The sequence below is a fragment of the Vipera berus genome (assembly GCF_964194415.1).
Source record: "Vipera berus genome assembly, chromosome: Z".
Taxonomy (NCBI): Eukaryota; Metazoa; Chordata; class Lepidosauria; order Squamata; family Viperidae; genus Vipera; species Vipera berus.
In genome coordinates this window covers 31,084,685-31,098,356 of record NC_138205.1, presented here as the reverse complement: position 1 = coordinate 31,098,356, position 13,672 = coordinate 31,084,685, and the positions used below count along the sequence as shown (strand labels likewise).

At 46.7% G+C, this 13,672-nt stretch overlaps 1 protein-coding gene across 5 annotated transcripts in view; it reads right to left on the bottom strand.

The window, feature by feature from the left end:
• Window positions 1-13,672, bottom strand: part of HDAC5 (histone deacetylase 5) — a 172,859-nt gene that overhangs the window by 31,913 nt on the left and 127,274 nt on the right. For all 5 annotated transcript variants that reach the window (XR_014028560.1, XM_081344405.1, XM_081344404.1 and 2 more), the window contains 2 exons: window positions 10,016-10,238; window positions 489-700 (listed from right to left, as the gene is read on the bottom strand). Coding sequence is in view for 4 of the 5 variants with exons in the window: in XM_081344405.1 (XP_081200531.1) it covers window positions 489-700; window positions 10,016-10,238 (435 nt within the window). In the remaining variant the exon portion in view is untranslated. The remainder of the gene's footprint in view (window positions 1-488; window positions 701-10,015; window positions 10,239-13,672) is intronic.

Sequence of the window (13,672 nt, the reverse complement as noted above, 5' to 3'; positions counted from 1 at the left end):
CTCCTATTCTAAACAGAACTGACAGTAGCTGGAAGATTTCAATTCCAGGTATCTTAGAGCATGCTGAATGACAAATAGAAGGGGAAAAAGAGCTTTGCTCTCAATCATATACTTTAGCTTGGAATTATTTTATTTATTTTATTTTAATTCCATTTATATCCCGCCCTTCTCTGAAGACTCAGGGCGGCTTACAAGCTTAGCAGTAGCCTTCATTCTATGCATATGCCTGCTTATTAGGGCTTTCACACACACACACCCCAAGCGGCATTATTACAAAGCTTAATTGCCCCCAACAATCTGGGTCCTCATTTTACCTACCTCGGAAGGATGGAAGGCTGAGTCAACCTTGAGCCTGGTGGGATGCGAACCTGCACTAATTGCAGGCAGCTGGTGTTACTTAAGGAGGCATTAGCCCACTGCTCCACCAAGGCACCAAGAATACCAAAGAACAGATTACACAAAGGTTTGCCTGAGTCACATCTGCCTACCTTTCCCAGTTGAATCTGCTGCTGTTTCTGCTTCTCCAAGAAATGTTGGTGCTGTTGCTGCACCACCAAATGTTGCAATGCTTGAGGGCTCTGAGGCAGTGGGGAGGATTGGGTGCGGCTCAATGGACGATGTCGAGGCAACTTGCTTACAGTGCGCAGGTTGGAGGGGATGCGTTCTCCTGTGACTAGAGGTGATTGGCCATGCAGAGGGACTGTAATGAAGAGACCGGGCTTTATTGTGAAGACACATGCAAAATATTACATTACATTACATTTAAAAATGAAAACAAATAGCCCTGTAATTAGATCTCATTTTTCTTTTTATTTACATGGAATTATTAGTAAGCAGCTTGAACATGACCAGAGTTTCGCAAAGCTCATATTCTGAATGCAAAAGTTGGCTGCATAGCAGTAGACCTGATTTTGAAGACGGAAAAATTATACCCAAGATATTTTATAAAGACTACCTAACACTGCCACTAACCCAAAAGAGGTTTCTATATGAGAAAAAATATAGTAAGATGAAAGACAAGTTAATTTGCTTTTAGCCACAGGTCTTGGGGATCAAATACATAAAATAAGTCTAAGAATGTACCAACTTCTTGTTTTTTTATTAATTTTAGAGTAATTAAAAGTAGTTTTCAAAGCACAAAAGTGTTGCACACATACATCCTCTTTGCAATCAATTGCAATTTCAGAAAAAGTTGCTTGCACTTTTCTGGATGCTACTGCAAATTTTGCAATCTGGTCTGAATTGAAAGCTTTTATCCATCAAAATCTTTATTGCTATTTCAGTATTTGTGAAGTTTTTCATTGCTGGATAAGACAGGACAAAAAGGTCCTTCTTAGATTAACATGTATTTGGCAGGAAGACAAATAACCTAATCTTTGATCATTCCATTACCACAAATACATTCATGGTTAAAACTAGGGAAGGTAAGAATACCTGCTTTCTGGGAGACCTGTGGGCATGAGGTGGAATCCCAAATCAATAAAATGCTCCCTACAACAAGAAAGTTAGGATTTTCGGATAGGGTGGTTATCATAATTGGTGTGTAATGTGATATACTATCTGAAAATATGTGACTGGCTGATAATTTGCAGTCAATTGCAAACCCATAATCATAAAACCAACTTTTTTGGTTGAACCTGGGTTCTCTGTTCAACATAATCCTAATGAAAAACAGATCTACTCTTGACTGGCTAAACTGTGTCTATCTTCCTACACTGCCCAAACTCATGCCCACTCCATCGTTGACACTGCCTTAACTATCTCATCCTCTGCTACACTCTTCTCTTTTTGGCTTCAATCTTTCCCAACATCAAGGTCTTTTCCAATTAGACCTCTCTTCTCATTTGGGGCCGAAGTATTTGAGCTTCAGTTTCAGTATCTATCCTCCAAAGGGTTGGTTCCTTCAGGATTGACTAATTTGATCTCTTTGCAGTCCAAGAGACTCTCTGGAGTCTTCTCCAACACCACAATACTTCAGCACTCAGCCTTCCTTATGGTCCAACTCTCACAGCCATACATTACTACTGGGAAAACCATAGCTTTGACTATATGGACCTTGGTTGGCAAGGCGATGACTCTGCTTTTTAATATATTGTCTAGATTTCTCATAGCTTTCTTCCCAAGGAGCAAGTGTCTTTTAATTTCATAGCTGCAGCTGCCATCTGCAGTGACTTTTAATATCATTAAATGGACTATCATTAATACTCAGTGATAAAGCTGTTTCCTTTATAGTGCTGTAGCAATCCTCCCCTTCATGGATTACTGCCTTGTCGTGGCGAAGGGGCTTGCGTAATTCAATGAAGCTATGAGCTATGCCGTGCAGGGCCACCCAAGACGGACAGGTCATAGCAGAGAGTTCTGACAAAACGTGATCCACTGGAGAAGGAAATGGCAACCCACTCCAGTATCTTTGCCATGAAAACCCTATGGACAGTACCAAAAGGCAAAACGATATGACGCTGGAAGATGAGCCCCTCAGGTCGGAAGGCGTCCAATATGCTACTGGGGAAGAGCAGAGGGCTAGTACTAGTAGCGCCAGAAAGAATGAAGCGACTGGGCCAAAGCCGAAAGGACGCTCAGCTGTGGATATGTCTGGTGGTGAAAGGAAAGTCCGATGCTGTAAAGATTTTTTCTCCATAGGAACCTGGAATGTAAGATCCATGAATCAAGGAAAGCTGGACGTGGTCAAACAAGAGATGACAAGACTGAACATCGACATCTTAGGTATCAGCGAACTAAAATGGACAGGAATGGGTGAATTTAATTCAGATGACCATCAGGTATACTACTGCGGGCAAGAATCCCTCAGAAGAAATGGAGTAGCCTTCATAGTCAATAAAAGAGTAGGAAAAGCAATACTGGGATACAATCCTCAAAATGACAGAATGATCTCAGTTCGAATCCAAGGCAAACCATTCAATATCACAGTAGTCCAAGTCTATGCCCCAACCACCAGTGCTGAAGAGGATGAAATTGACCGGTTCTATGAAGCCCTACAGCACCTTATAGAACTAACACCAAAAAATGATGTCCTTATCATAATGGGGGATTGGAATGCTAAAGTAGGAAGCCAAAAGATAAGCGGAATAACAGGCAAGTTTGGCCTTGGAGTACAAAATGAAGCAGGGCACAGGCTGATAGAATTTTGTCAAGAGAATACGATGGTCATAGCAAACACTCTTTTCCAACAACCCAAGAGACGGCTCTACACATGGACATCACCAGACGGTCAACACAGAAATCAGATTGACTATATGCTCTGCAGCCAAAGATGGAGAAGCTCTATACAGTCAGTAAAAACAAGACCAGGAGCTGACTGTGGCTCAGACCATGAGCTTCTTGTTGCAAAGTTTAGGCTTAAACTGAAGAAAGTAAGGAAAAGCACCAGGCCAGTCAGGTATGAATTAAATCATATCCCCGTTGAATATACAGTAGAGGTGACAAATAGATTTAAGGAATTAGATCTGATAGACAGGGTGCCTGAAGAACTATGGACAGAGGTTCGCAACATTGTACAAGAGGTAGCAACCAAAACCATCCCAAAGAAAAAGAAATGCAAGAAAGCAAAATGGCTGTCTGAGGAAGCTTTGCAAATAGCTGAGGAAAGGAGGGAAGCAAAAGGCAAGGGAGAAAAAGAAAGATACGCCCAATTGAATGCAGAATTCCAGAGAATAGCTAGAAGAGATAAGAATGCCTTCTTAAATGAACAGTGCAAAGAAATAGAAGAAAACAATAGAATAGGGAGGACCAGAGATCTTTTCAAGAAAATTGGAGAGATGAAGGGAACTTTCAATGCAAAAATGGGCATGATAAAGGACCAAAATGGCAGGGATCTAACAGAGGCAGAAGAGATTAAGAAGAGATGGCAAAATTACACAGAAGAACTATACAAGAATGAGCTTAATGTCCCTGATAATCACAATGAGGTGGTCACTGACCTCAAGCCAGACATCCTAGAATGTGAAGTGAAGTGGGCCTTAGAAAAGCTGAGCAACAACAAAGCTAGTGGAGGTGACAGTATTCCAGCTGAGCTATTCAAAATCTTAAAAGACGATGCAGTAAAAGTGCTACACTCAATTTGCCAGCAAATTTGGAAAACTCAACAGTGGCCACAGGATTGGAAAAGATCAGTTTACATTCCAATTCCAAAGAAAGGCAGTGCCAAAGAATGTTCAAACTATCGCACCATTGCACTCATTTCTCATGCTAGTAAAGTTATGCTTAAAATCCTACAAGCTAGACTCCAGCAGTATGTGGATCGAGAACTACCAGAAGTACAGGCAGGATTTCGAAGAGGCAGAGGAACTAGAGATCAAATAGCCAACATACGCTGGATCATGGAGAAAGCTAGAGAGTTCCAGAAAAACATCTACTTCTGCTTCATTGACTATGCTAAAGCCTTTGATTGTGTGGATCATAACAAACTGTGGCAAGTTCTTAAAGAGATGGGAGTACCAGAACATCTTATTTGTCTCTTGAGAAACCTATATGCGGGCCAAGAAGCAACAGTGAGAACTGGACACGGAACCACTGATTGGTTCCAAATTGGGAAAGGAGTCCGGCAAGGCTGTATACTGTCGCCTTGCCTATTTAACTTATATGCAGAGCACATCATGAGAAAGGCAGGGCTAGATGAATCAAAAGTTGGAATTAAGATTGCTGGAAGAAATATCAACAACCTAAGATATGCAGATGATACCACTCTAATGGCAGAAAGTGAAGAGGAACTGAAGAGTCTCTTGTTGCGAGTGAAGAAGGAGAGTGCAAACGTTGGGTTGAAACTAAACATTAAGAAAACCAAGATCATGGCATCCGGCCCTCTCAATTCCTGGCAAATAGATGGGGAAGAAATGGAGGTAGTGACAGATTTTATTTTCCTGGGCTCCAAGATCACTGCAGATGGGGACTGTAGTCAAGAAATTAAAAGACGCTTGCTCCTCGGGAGGAAAGCCATGGCAAATCTAGACAGCACACTAAAAAGCAGAGACATCACCCTGTCAACAAAAGTGCATATAGTCAAGGCTATGGTCTTCCCAGTTGCAATGTATGGCAGTGAAAGTTGGACCATAAGAAAGGCTGAGCGCAAAAGAATTGAGGCCTTTGAACTCTGGTGCTGGAGAAGACTCCTGCGAGTCCCTTGGACTGCAAAGCGATCAAACCGGTCAGTCCTAGAGGAGATCAACCCTGACTGCTCTTTAGAAGGCCAGATCCTGAAGCTAAAACTCAAATACTTTGGCCACCTAATGAGGAGGAAGGACTCACTGGAGAAGAGCCTAATGCTGGGAAAGATTGAGGGCAAGAGAAGAAGGGGACGACAGAGAATGAGGTGGCTGGATGGAGTCACTGAAGCAGTAGGCATGAGCTTAAATGGACTCCAGAAGATGGCAGAGGACAGGAAAGCCTGGAGGAACATTGTCCATAGGGTCGCGATGGGTCGGACACGACTTCGCAACTAACAACAACAACAAAGCAATCCTCAGAAAAAGGATTCGGCTGACAACTTTTCTTTTTTAGACTTTCAAAAACCTTGTGATTGCTTGTTCTCCAGACCTCAGCCCTTCAACAATAGGGTTACATCGACTGCAGGCCCTTGGTGAAAAAAAATCTTGATTGTATTATTTATTTATTTATTTTATTTATTTATTTATTTGTTTTTATATACCGCCCTTCTCCCGAGGGACTCGGGGCGGTGTACAGAGTAAGGTAGGTATACAGATTGAACAATAGAGAAAAACAATAGTAAAAACAACTGAGACCCCAAGAGCTATCAGGCCAGGCCGGACTGCTGGAACAGGTAAGTTTTTAAATCGCGCCGGAAGGTGCGGAGGTCGGGGGCCATCCGGATTTCGGTAGGCAAGCAGTTCCAGAGGGCTGGCGCACCCACTGAGAATGCCCTCCCCCTGGGGGCCATCAGCCAACATTCCTTGAGCGGTGGCACCCTGAGGAGGCCCTCTCTGTGGGAGCGCACAGGACGGAGGGGTGTTGACGTTGGCAGAAGGTGCTCCCGTAGGTAGTCCGGACCCATGCCATGTAGGGCTTTGTATGTCATTGTTAGCACCTTGAATTTCACTCGGAAGGCAACCGGAAGCCAGTGCAGCTCACGGAGGAGAGGTGTGATATGGGAGTATCGGGAGGCCCCCAAAAGTGTCCGTGCAGCTGCACTTTGCACCAGTTGAAGCTTCCGAGTGGCTCTCAAGGGCAGCCCCATGTAGAGAGCGTTACAGTAGTCTAGGCGAGAGGTCACAAGTGCATGGGTGACTGTACGTAAGGCATCCAGGTCCAGATAAGGTCGAAGTTGGCGCACCAGTCAAACCCGGGAGAAGACCCCCTTGGTCACAGCTCCTATGTGATCTTCCAAGGATAGCTGTGAGTCTAGGAGGACACCCAGGTTGCGGGCCCTATCAATAGGGGGTAATAACTCATCCCCGATGTTAAGGGATGGAATGATCTGAGTATCCTGGCTTGCCGGTATGTACAGCCATTCAGTGTTGTCAGGGTTGAGTTGAAGCCTGTTCCTCCCCATCCATTCCCGGACCGCTTTCAGGCAGCGGGACATCACGTCGAGGGCATCACTGATGCTGTTTGGAGTTGAGATGAAAAGCTGGGTGTCATCAGCATACAGATGGTACCCTACTCCAAAACCACGAATGATCTCACCCAGCGGTTTCATGTAGATGTTGAACAGGAGAGGCGAGAGGACCGACCCCTGAGGGACTCCGCAAACGAGAGGCCTCGGAGTCGACCTCTGTCCTCCTGCCAGCACCGACTGTGAGCGACCCAGGAGAAAGGAGAACCACCGCAGAACCGTGCCTCCCACTCCCAGTCCCGAGGCGCCGCAGTAAGATACCATGGTCGATGGTATCGAAAGCCGCTGAAAGGTCTAATAAGACTAGGACAGAGGAATGGCCCCTGTCCCGGGCTCTCCAGAGATCATTCATCAGAGCGACCAATGCCGTCTCCGTGCTGTAGCCCGGCCTGAAGCCTGATTGGCACGGGTCTAGATAAACCGCTTCATCCAGGACCTGAGGAAGTTGATGCGCCACCACACTCTCAACAACCTTCACAAGGAAGCGAAGGTTGGAGACTGGACGAAAGTTATTCAATGAGGTCGGGTCCAAGGTGGGCTTCTTGAGGAGAGGTCTCACCACCGCCTCCTTCAAGGCGGTGGGGAAGTGACCCTCGCTCAGAGAAGCAGAGATGACCGCCTGAAACCAGCCTCGTGTCCCCTCTCGAGCTGCATAGGCCAGCCAGGAAGGGCACGGGTCCAGTAAGCATGTGGAGGAGCTCAACCTCCTCATAATCCTGTCCACTTCCTTCGGAGTCACAGGATCAAATTCCTCCCAGATGACGTCGACAAGACTGTCCATGTCCTGTTCCTCCAACTCTGCCCAGTTGGAGTCCAGGCCGGTTCGAATCCGAGCGATTTTATCCAACAGATATTGACCGAATTCCTCGGCTCGACCCTGTAAGGGTTCCTCCCTCACCTCTTGGTTCAGTAGGGAGCGAGTCACTCTGAACAAGGCAGCCGGGCGATTATCTGCGGACGCGATGAGGGTGGAAAAGTAATTGGATTTCGCCACCCTTATCGCTGCGAGATAAGACCTGGTGAGGATTCTTAGTCGCAATCGGTCGGATTCGGATCGACTGGATCTCCAACGGCTCTCTAGGCCCCGTCTCCGACGCTTCATCTCCTGGAGCTCTGCGGTGAACCATGGGGCTCGCTGGGATCTGCGCCGGGTCAGGGGCCGCAGGGGTACAACTCGGTCCAGAGCCTCCGTGGCTGCCCTTTCCCAGGCTTCCACTAAGGCGTCCGCCGAGCTGTGAGCAGGGAGTGCATGTGGGTTCCCAAGCGCTGCCTGGAACCTATCAGAGTCCATTAGGCACCTAGGGCGGTACCATCTGGTTGGCACCGTGCACCCACGGCGGGGGGTGGCAAAGGGGAAGTCTAGCCGTAGGAGGTGATGATCGGTCCATGACAGGGGCGTAACGGTCGTGGCGCCCCCACCGATATCATCACGCCACCGTCCAGACAAGAACACCAAGTCGGGGGTGTGGCCTCCCTCATGAGTCGGTCCAGAAATTATTTGCGACAGGTCCATGGCCGCCATGGAAGCCATGAACTCCCGAGCTAGTTCGGACGATCCTCCCAGGGACGGTAGGTTAAAGTCGCCCAAGACCATGAGTTTTGGGTATTCAACCACCAACCCTGAGAGGACATCGAGTAGCTTGGGCAGGGCTGCCGCTGCACGATTAGGTGGTAGGTACGCCAGCAGCAGGCCCAACTGTGCCCCCGGGCCGTATCTCAGAAGGAGAGACTCACACCCGACTATCTGAGGGACGGTGGTCTCTCGCGGGCTAAGGGTCTCCCTGATGATTACTGCCACTCCTCCGCCCCTCCCATGGGCCCGAGGCTGGTGCAGCACCTGGAAACCAGGCGGGCAGAGGTCAACCAGAGGGACACCACCCTCTGGGCCCAGCCAGGTTTCCGTGATGCAAGCCAGGTCCGCGTGCTCACTCTCCACTAGGTCACGAACAAGGTGAGCCTTGTTAGCTACGGACCTGGCATTTAGGTAGACCAGCCTGAGCTTAGGAGGCTGCACACCTTCGCTCCCGGGTCCTCGGGGGAAGTACAGAGGGTCGGAGCGTCTCACCGCTTGTACAGAGCGGAGATGACTCTCCCGGTGACGATACGGCCCTCTGCTTGTGCACCTTCTGCCGTTCCCCACCATCCTGGGAATTGGCTGTTCGTCAGCTCGCCACTGGGCTTTGTCGGCGACTGGCCCTCGTTCCTCACCTTCGTGAACGGTCGTAGGCCTGGCCTGCGCTATGGTAGTTGGAAGGCCCCCCTTCGCCGAACAACCATAGTCTTTTCCCGCCCCCCTCCCTAACCCGACAAAAAACTTAACTAGGAACTTAACCAGGGGCCTCTTGTTGGACTTGTGCTGGAGGCCCCTGACCCTGCCCGGCCATCTCTCAGAGGCCCAATGGTCGGGCCCGTCATCGAGATTGGATGTATTGTAGGCGGGACGCACCCAGGAGAGGGGGGAACCCCTGAGGGCGTGTAGGTCTGTGCTCGAATATTGGAGAAGCATAGAGTCACGGGGTTTTTTGGGAAGGCGGTCCCCTGGATGGAGAATTGGCAGGAGGGTCGAGATGGGTAGGTGGGTATCTGGACCGTCACCCAGCCACTGCCACTTGGCTGGGTGAACCCCAGAAACAGGCCACTCCCCATCCTCTCACGATGGGTTGTGACACTGCTATGTTAATGTGCTGATTGTGGGATCCTGAAGTACTTTGTTTCTGAAATATATTCCAGGTATTCAGAGGAGCACATTTGTTCTATTTCCTGTCCTCTTTGTGCACTTTTGATCTCTTGCCAGAAATAATCACTTTAAATGCTTGATTCCCGATTTCACTCTTCAGCAGAAATTACTCATTTTGACCAGCAGCCCATTAAAATGATTCTGCTTCAGAAGAATTATGTAGTACCCTTTTACTGAGAACAACCAATAAAAAAGAATGAAATGCCTCATAAGTGAGCTGCCTCTGGCAGCTAAGGAGTCACCATGGATACACATTTAGTTAATTATCAGCATTGCCCAACATAGATTAGGATAATGACAGACAGTTAGGTCTAGTAGTTAAGGCACCAGGCTAAAACCGGGAGACTAAAAGTTCTAGTTCTCCCTTATGCATGAAAGCCAGCTGGGTGACTTTGGGCCACTCGTTCTCATTCTCTCTTAGCCTAACTAACCTCACAGGGCTGTTGTTGTGAAGAAAATAGGAGGAGGAAGGAGTTTTAGGAATGTTCATCATCTTGAGTTATTTATAAAAAAGGCAGGATAAAAATATTATTGATTTCAATTGAATGTTATACAGTTGTGTAGCAGCTACTCCATTTCCCCTTGTTTCTCAGCTGCTTCCAAGCAACAATGGTTGACTACTACATTTTCTATGCCATGCCCAACCCTTGTGGACACACTCACTATGCTAAATCACATCTTGACCTGCTCACCAGCAATTAGTGTATTTTGTTGCCGAGCCTGTTCTAGAAGCAGGACATGTTGAAGCAAGGAAGCATGCCCATGATTATTGGTCTCTCCCTCAAGAGCAACCCCCAGAAGGCAACTGGGAATAGACGACATGCTGAGGAACTTGCTTGTCAAGGCACCCCCCTGGCGCAATGACTGGATGGTCTGGCGCTCTGCTTCTTGCTGTGTGGTTAGATTTGGAGAGGCCTAATGGAAAGAGAGACAAAGAGGACTTTTAGACTCTCATAGGTCCAGATGGGAGATACAATAAAGTAAAATATAAAGTAGGGAAAAACGAAAAAAATATGAAATTAAGAGGTAAAAGTGCAAAAGCAAAGAAAGAAAAAAAGAAACAAAGTGGCTTCTAATTTTCTTTATAGCATTCAAAAGCATTTTCACTGCAAAATACATAATTACTGTCCCCTTCATACATTTTAAACTTTCTTGCATCATCTCCTTATTAATCTTTTTATTTATTTTATTTTTATTTTAATCCCATTTATATCCCACCCTTCTCCGAAGACTCAGGGCGGCTTACAATTTAAAGCACAAATCAATGTGCTTAGCAATAGCCTTCATTCTATGTATATGCCTGCTTATTAGGGCTTTCGCTCCCCCCCCAAGCGGCATTATTACAAAGTCAGCTTATTGCCCCCAACAATCTGGGTCCTCATTTTACCTACCTCGGAAGGATGGAAGGCTGAGTCAACCTTGAGCCTGGTGGGATGCGAACCTGCACTAATAGCAGGCAGCTGGTGTTACTTAAGGAGGCATTAGCCCACTGCTCCACCAAGGCTCTTAAGTTCTTAAGTCTTTAAAACTTTTTTCTTTTTATTCCTTAGTAATCCAGAAAAAATGATAACCCAAGTGGAATATTATCCTGCCACAAAGAAAAAAAATCTCCTCTTTAGCTATAAATTAATTAGTTCCAAAAGTGATTAAGAAATGAGGATTGGGTAAATTTTATGATTCTGGTTGAGGCAGTGAAGAGTTCTTGAAGTCCAGGAATATCTTGGGGCTACAAGTTCCACACCCCTGTCTTAATCTGATTAATACTATGAATATTTCATCTTTTTGTCAACAAAAGTGCGTATAGTCAAGGCTATGGTCTTCCCAGTTGCAATGTATGGCAGTGAAAGTTGGACCATAAGAAAGGCTGAGCGCCAAAGAATTGAGGCCTTTGAACTGTGGTGCTGGAGAAGACTCCTGCGAGTCCCTTGGACCGCAAGGCGATCAAACCGGTCAGTCCTAGAGGAGATCAATCCTGACTGCTCTTTAGAAGGCCAGATCCTGAAGCTAAAACTCAAATACTTTGGCCACCTAATGAGAAGGAAGGACTCACTGGAGAAGAGCCTAATGCTGGGAAAGATCGAGGGCAATAGAAGAAGGGGACGACAGAGAATGAGGTGGCTCGATGGAGTCACTGAAGCAGTAGGCGTGAGCTTAAATGGACTCCAGAAGATGGTAGAGGACAGGAAGGCCTGGAGGAATGTTGTCCATAGGGTTGCGATGGGTCGGACACGACTTCGCAGCTAACAACAACAACAACATTTCATCTTTTAGTATGTATTACTATAATCATGCTAGATGTTCAATAAATAGAAGGATGAGATGAGTTTAATGAAGAAATGTATAGAAAATTACGCCCTTCCTACTACATCCCATAAATTCATCAAAAATATTAACCAGATTCTGTATAGCTATGGAAAGGTCTACACCTTGCAGTACGTTTAGGAAAACATGATGTTGAAGAAGGTTCAAGTATGGAAATAATGTCTTTGGGTATTTTTAGCCTCATTAAGATATCACTGGATTGTTGTTGTTGTTGTTGTTGTTGTTAGCTGCGAAGTCGTGTCCGACCCATCGCGACACTATGGACAATGTTCCTCCAGGCCTTCCTGTCCTCTACCATCTTCTGGAGTCCATTTAAGCTCACACCTACTGCTTCAGTGACTCCATCCAGCCACCTCATTCTCTGTCGTCCCCTTCTTCTCTTGCCCTCAATCTTTCCCAGCATTAGGCTCTTCTCCAGTGAGTCCTTCCTTCTCATTAGGTGGCCAAAGTATTTGAGTTTTAGCTTCAGGATCTGGTCTTCTAAAGAGCAGTCAGGGTTGATCTCCTCTAGGACTGACCGGTTTGATCGCCTTGCAGTCCAAGGGACTGGCAGGAGTCTTCTCCAGCACCATAGCTCAAAGGCCTCAATTCTTTGGCGCTCGGCCTTTCTTATGGTCCAACTTTCACTGCCATACATTGCAGCTGGGAAGACCATAGCCTTGACTATATGCACTTTTGTTGACAGGGTGATGTCTCTGCTTTTTAGTGTGCTTGTCTAGATTTGTCATGGCTTTCCTCCCGAGGAGCAAGTGTCTTTTAATTTCTTGTCTACAGTCTCCATCTGCAGTGATCTTGGAGCCCAGGAAAATAAAATCTGTCACTACCTCCATTTCTTCCCCTGTTCTGTACCAGCCTGCTACCGGCCTTGCAGAAAGGCAACCCCTGTACAAACGGCAGAGGCTGGAAAGCGTCTGAGGCTGGAAAACGTCTGCCAAGTTTATTACACAAACAAACAACAAAACATGAAACAAGATACCGGAGCTTTGATCCTCAAACGGAGCGGTTGCTTTCAGCAACCAGCCCTCCCCCAAACACTCCCTTTATAGGAGTTCAGGGCGTGGCCTCCCTGTGCCTCCTTCCGAGAAGTCCCACAGCCTTTCTCTGCTTGCTCCTACTTGACTGCCTCCTGCGTCGGGCGTCCTTGAACAGGGCCAGCTGTGGGTCATCATCATCCGCACTGTCGGGCTCGCGCAGCTGAGTCTCCACCAAGTAAGAAGGGCCTGGCTGGGGGCTCTGCGGAGCCTCCAAGCCATCATCAGCAAGTTCGTCTTCAACACCCCGCTCCTCCCCCTCGTCTGAGTCATCCGAGTCATCCGACCCGGCTGCCGAACCCACAGGCTGACCCTGAATCACAACATCCCCATCTATTTGCCAGGAATTGAGAGGGCCGGATGCCATGATCTTCGTTTTCTTAATGTTTATTTTCAACCCAAGTTTTGCACTCTCCTTCTTCACTCGCAACAAGAGGCTCTTTAGTTCCTCTTCACTTTCTGCCATTAGAGTGGTATCATCTGCATATCTTAGGTTGTTGATGTTTCTTCCGGCAATCTTAATTCCAACTTTTGATTCATCTAGCCCTGCCTTTCTCATGATGTGCTCTGCATATAAGTTAAATAGGCAAGGCGACAGTATACAGCCTTGACGGACTCCTTTCCCAATTTTGAACCAATCAGTGGTTCCATGTCCAGTTCTCACTGTTGCTTCTTGGCCCACATATAGGTTTCTCAAGAGACAAATAAGATGGTCTGGTATGACCATCTCTTTAAGGACTTGCCACAGTTTGTTATGATCCACACAATCAAAGCCTTTAGCATAGTCAATGAAGCAGAAGTAGATGTTTTTCTGGAACTCTCTAGCTTTCTCCATGATCCAGCGTATGTTGGCAATTTGATCTCTAGTTCCTCTGCCTCTTCAAAATCCTGCCTGCACTTCTGGTAGTTCTCAATCCACATACTGCTGGAGTCTAGCTTGTAGGATTTTAAGCATAACTTTACTAGCATGTGAGATGAGTGCAATGGTGCAATAGT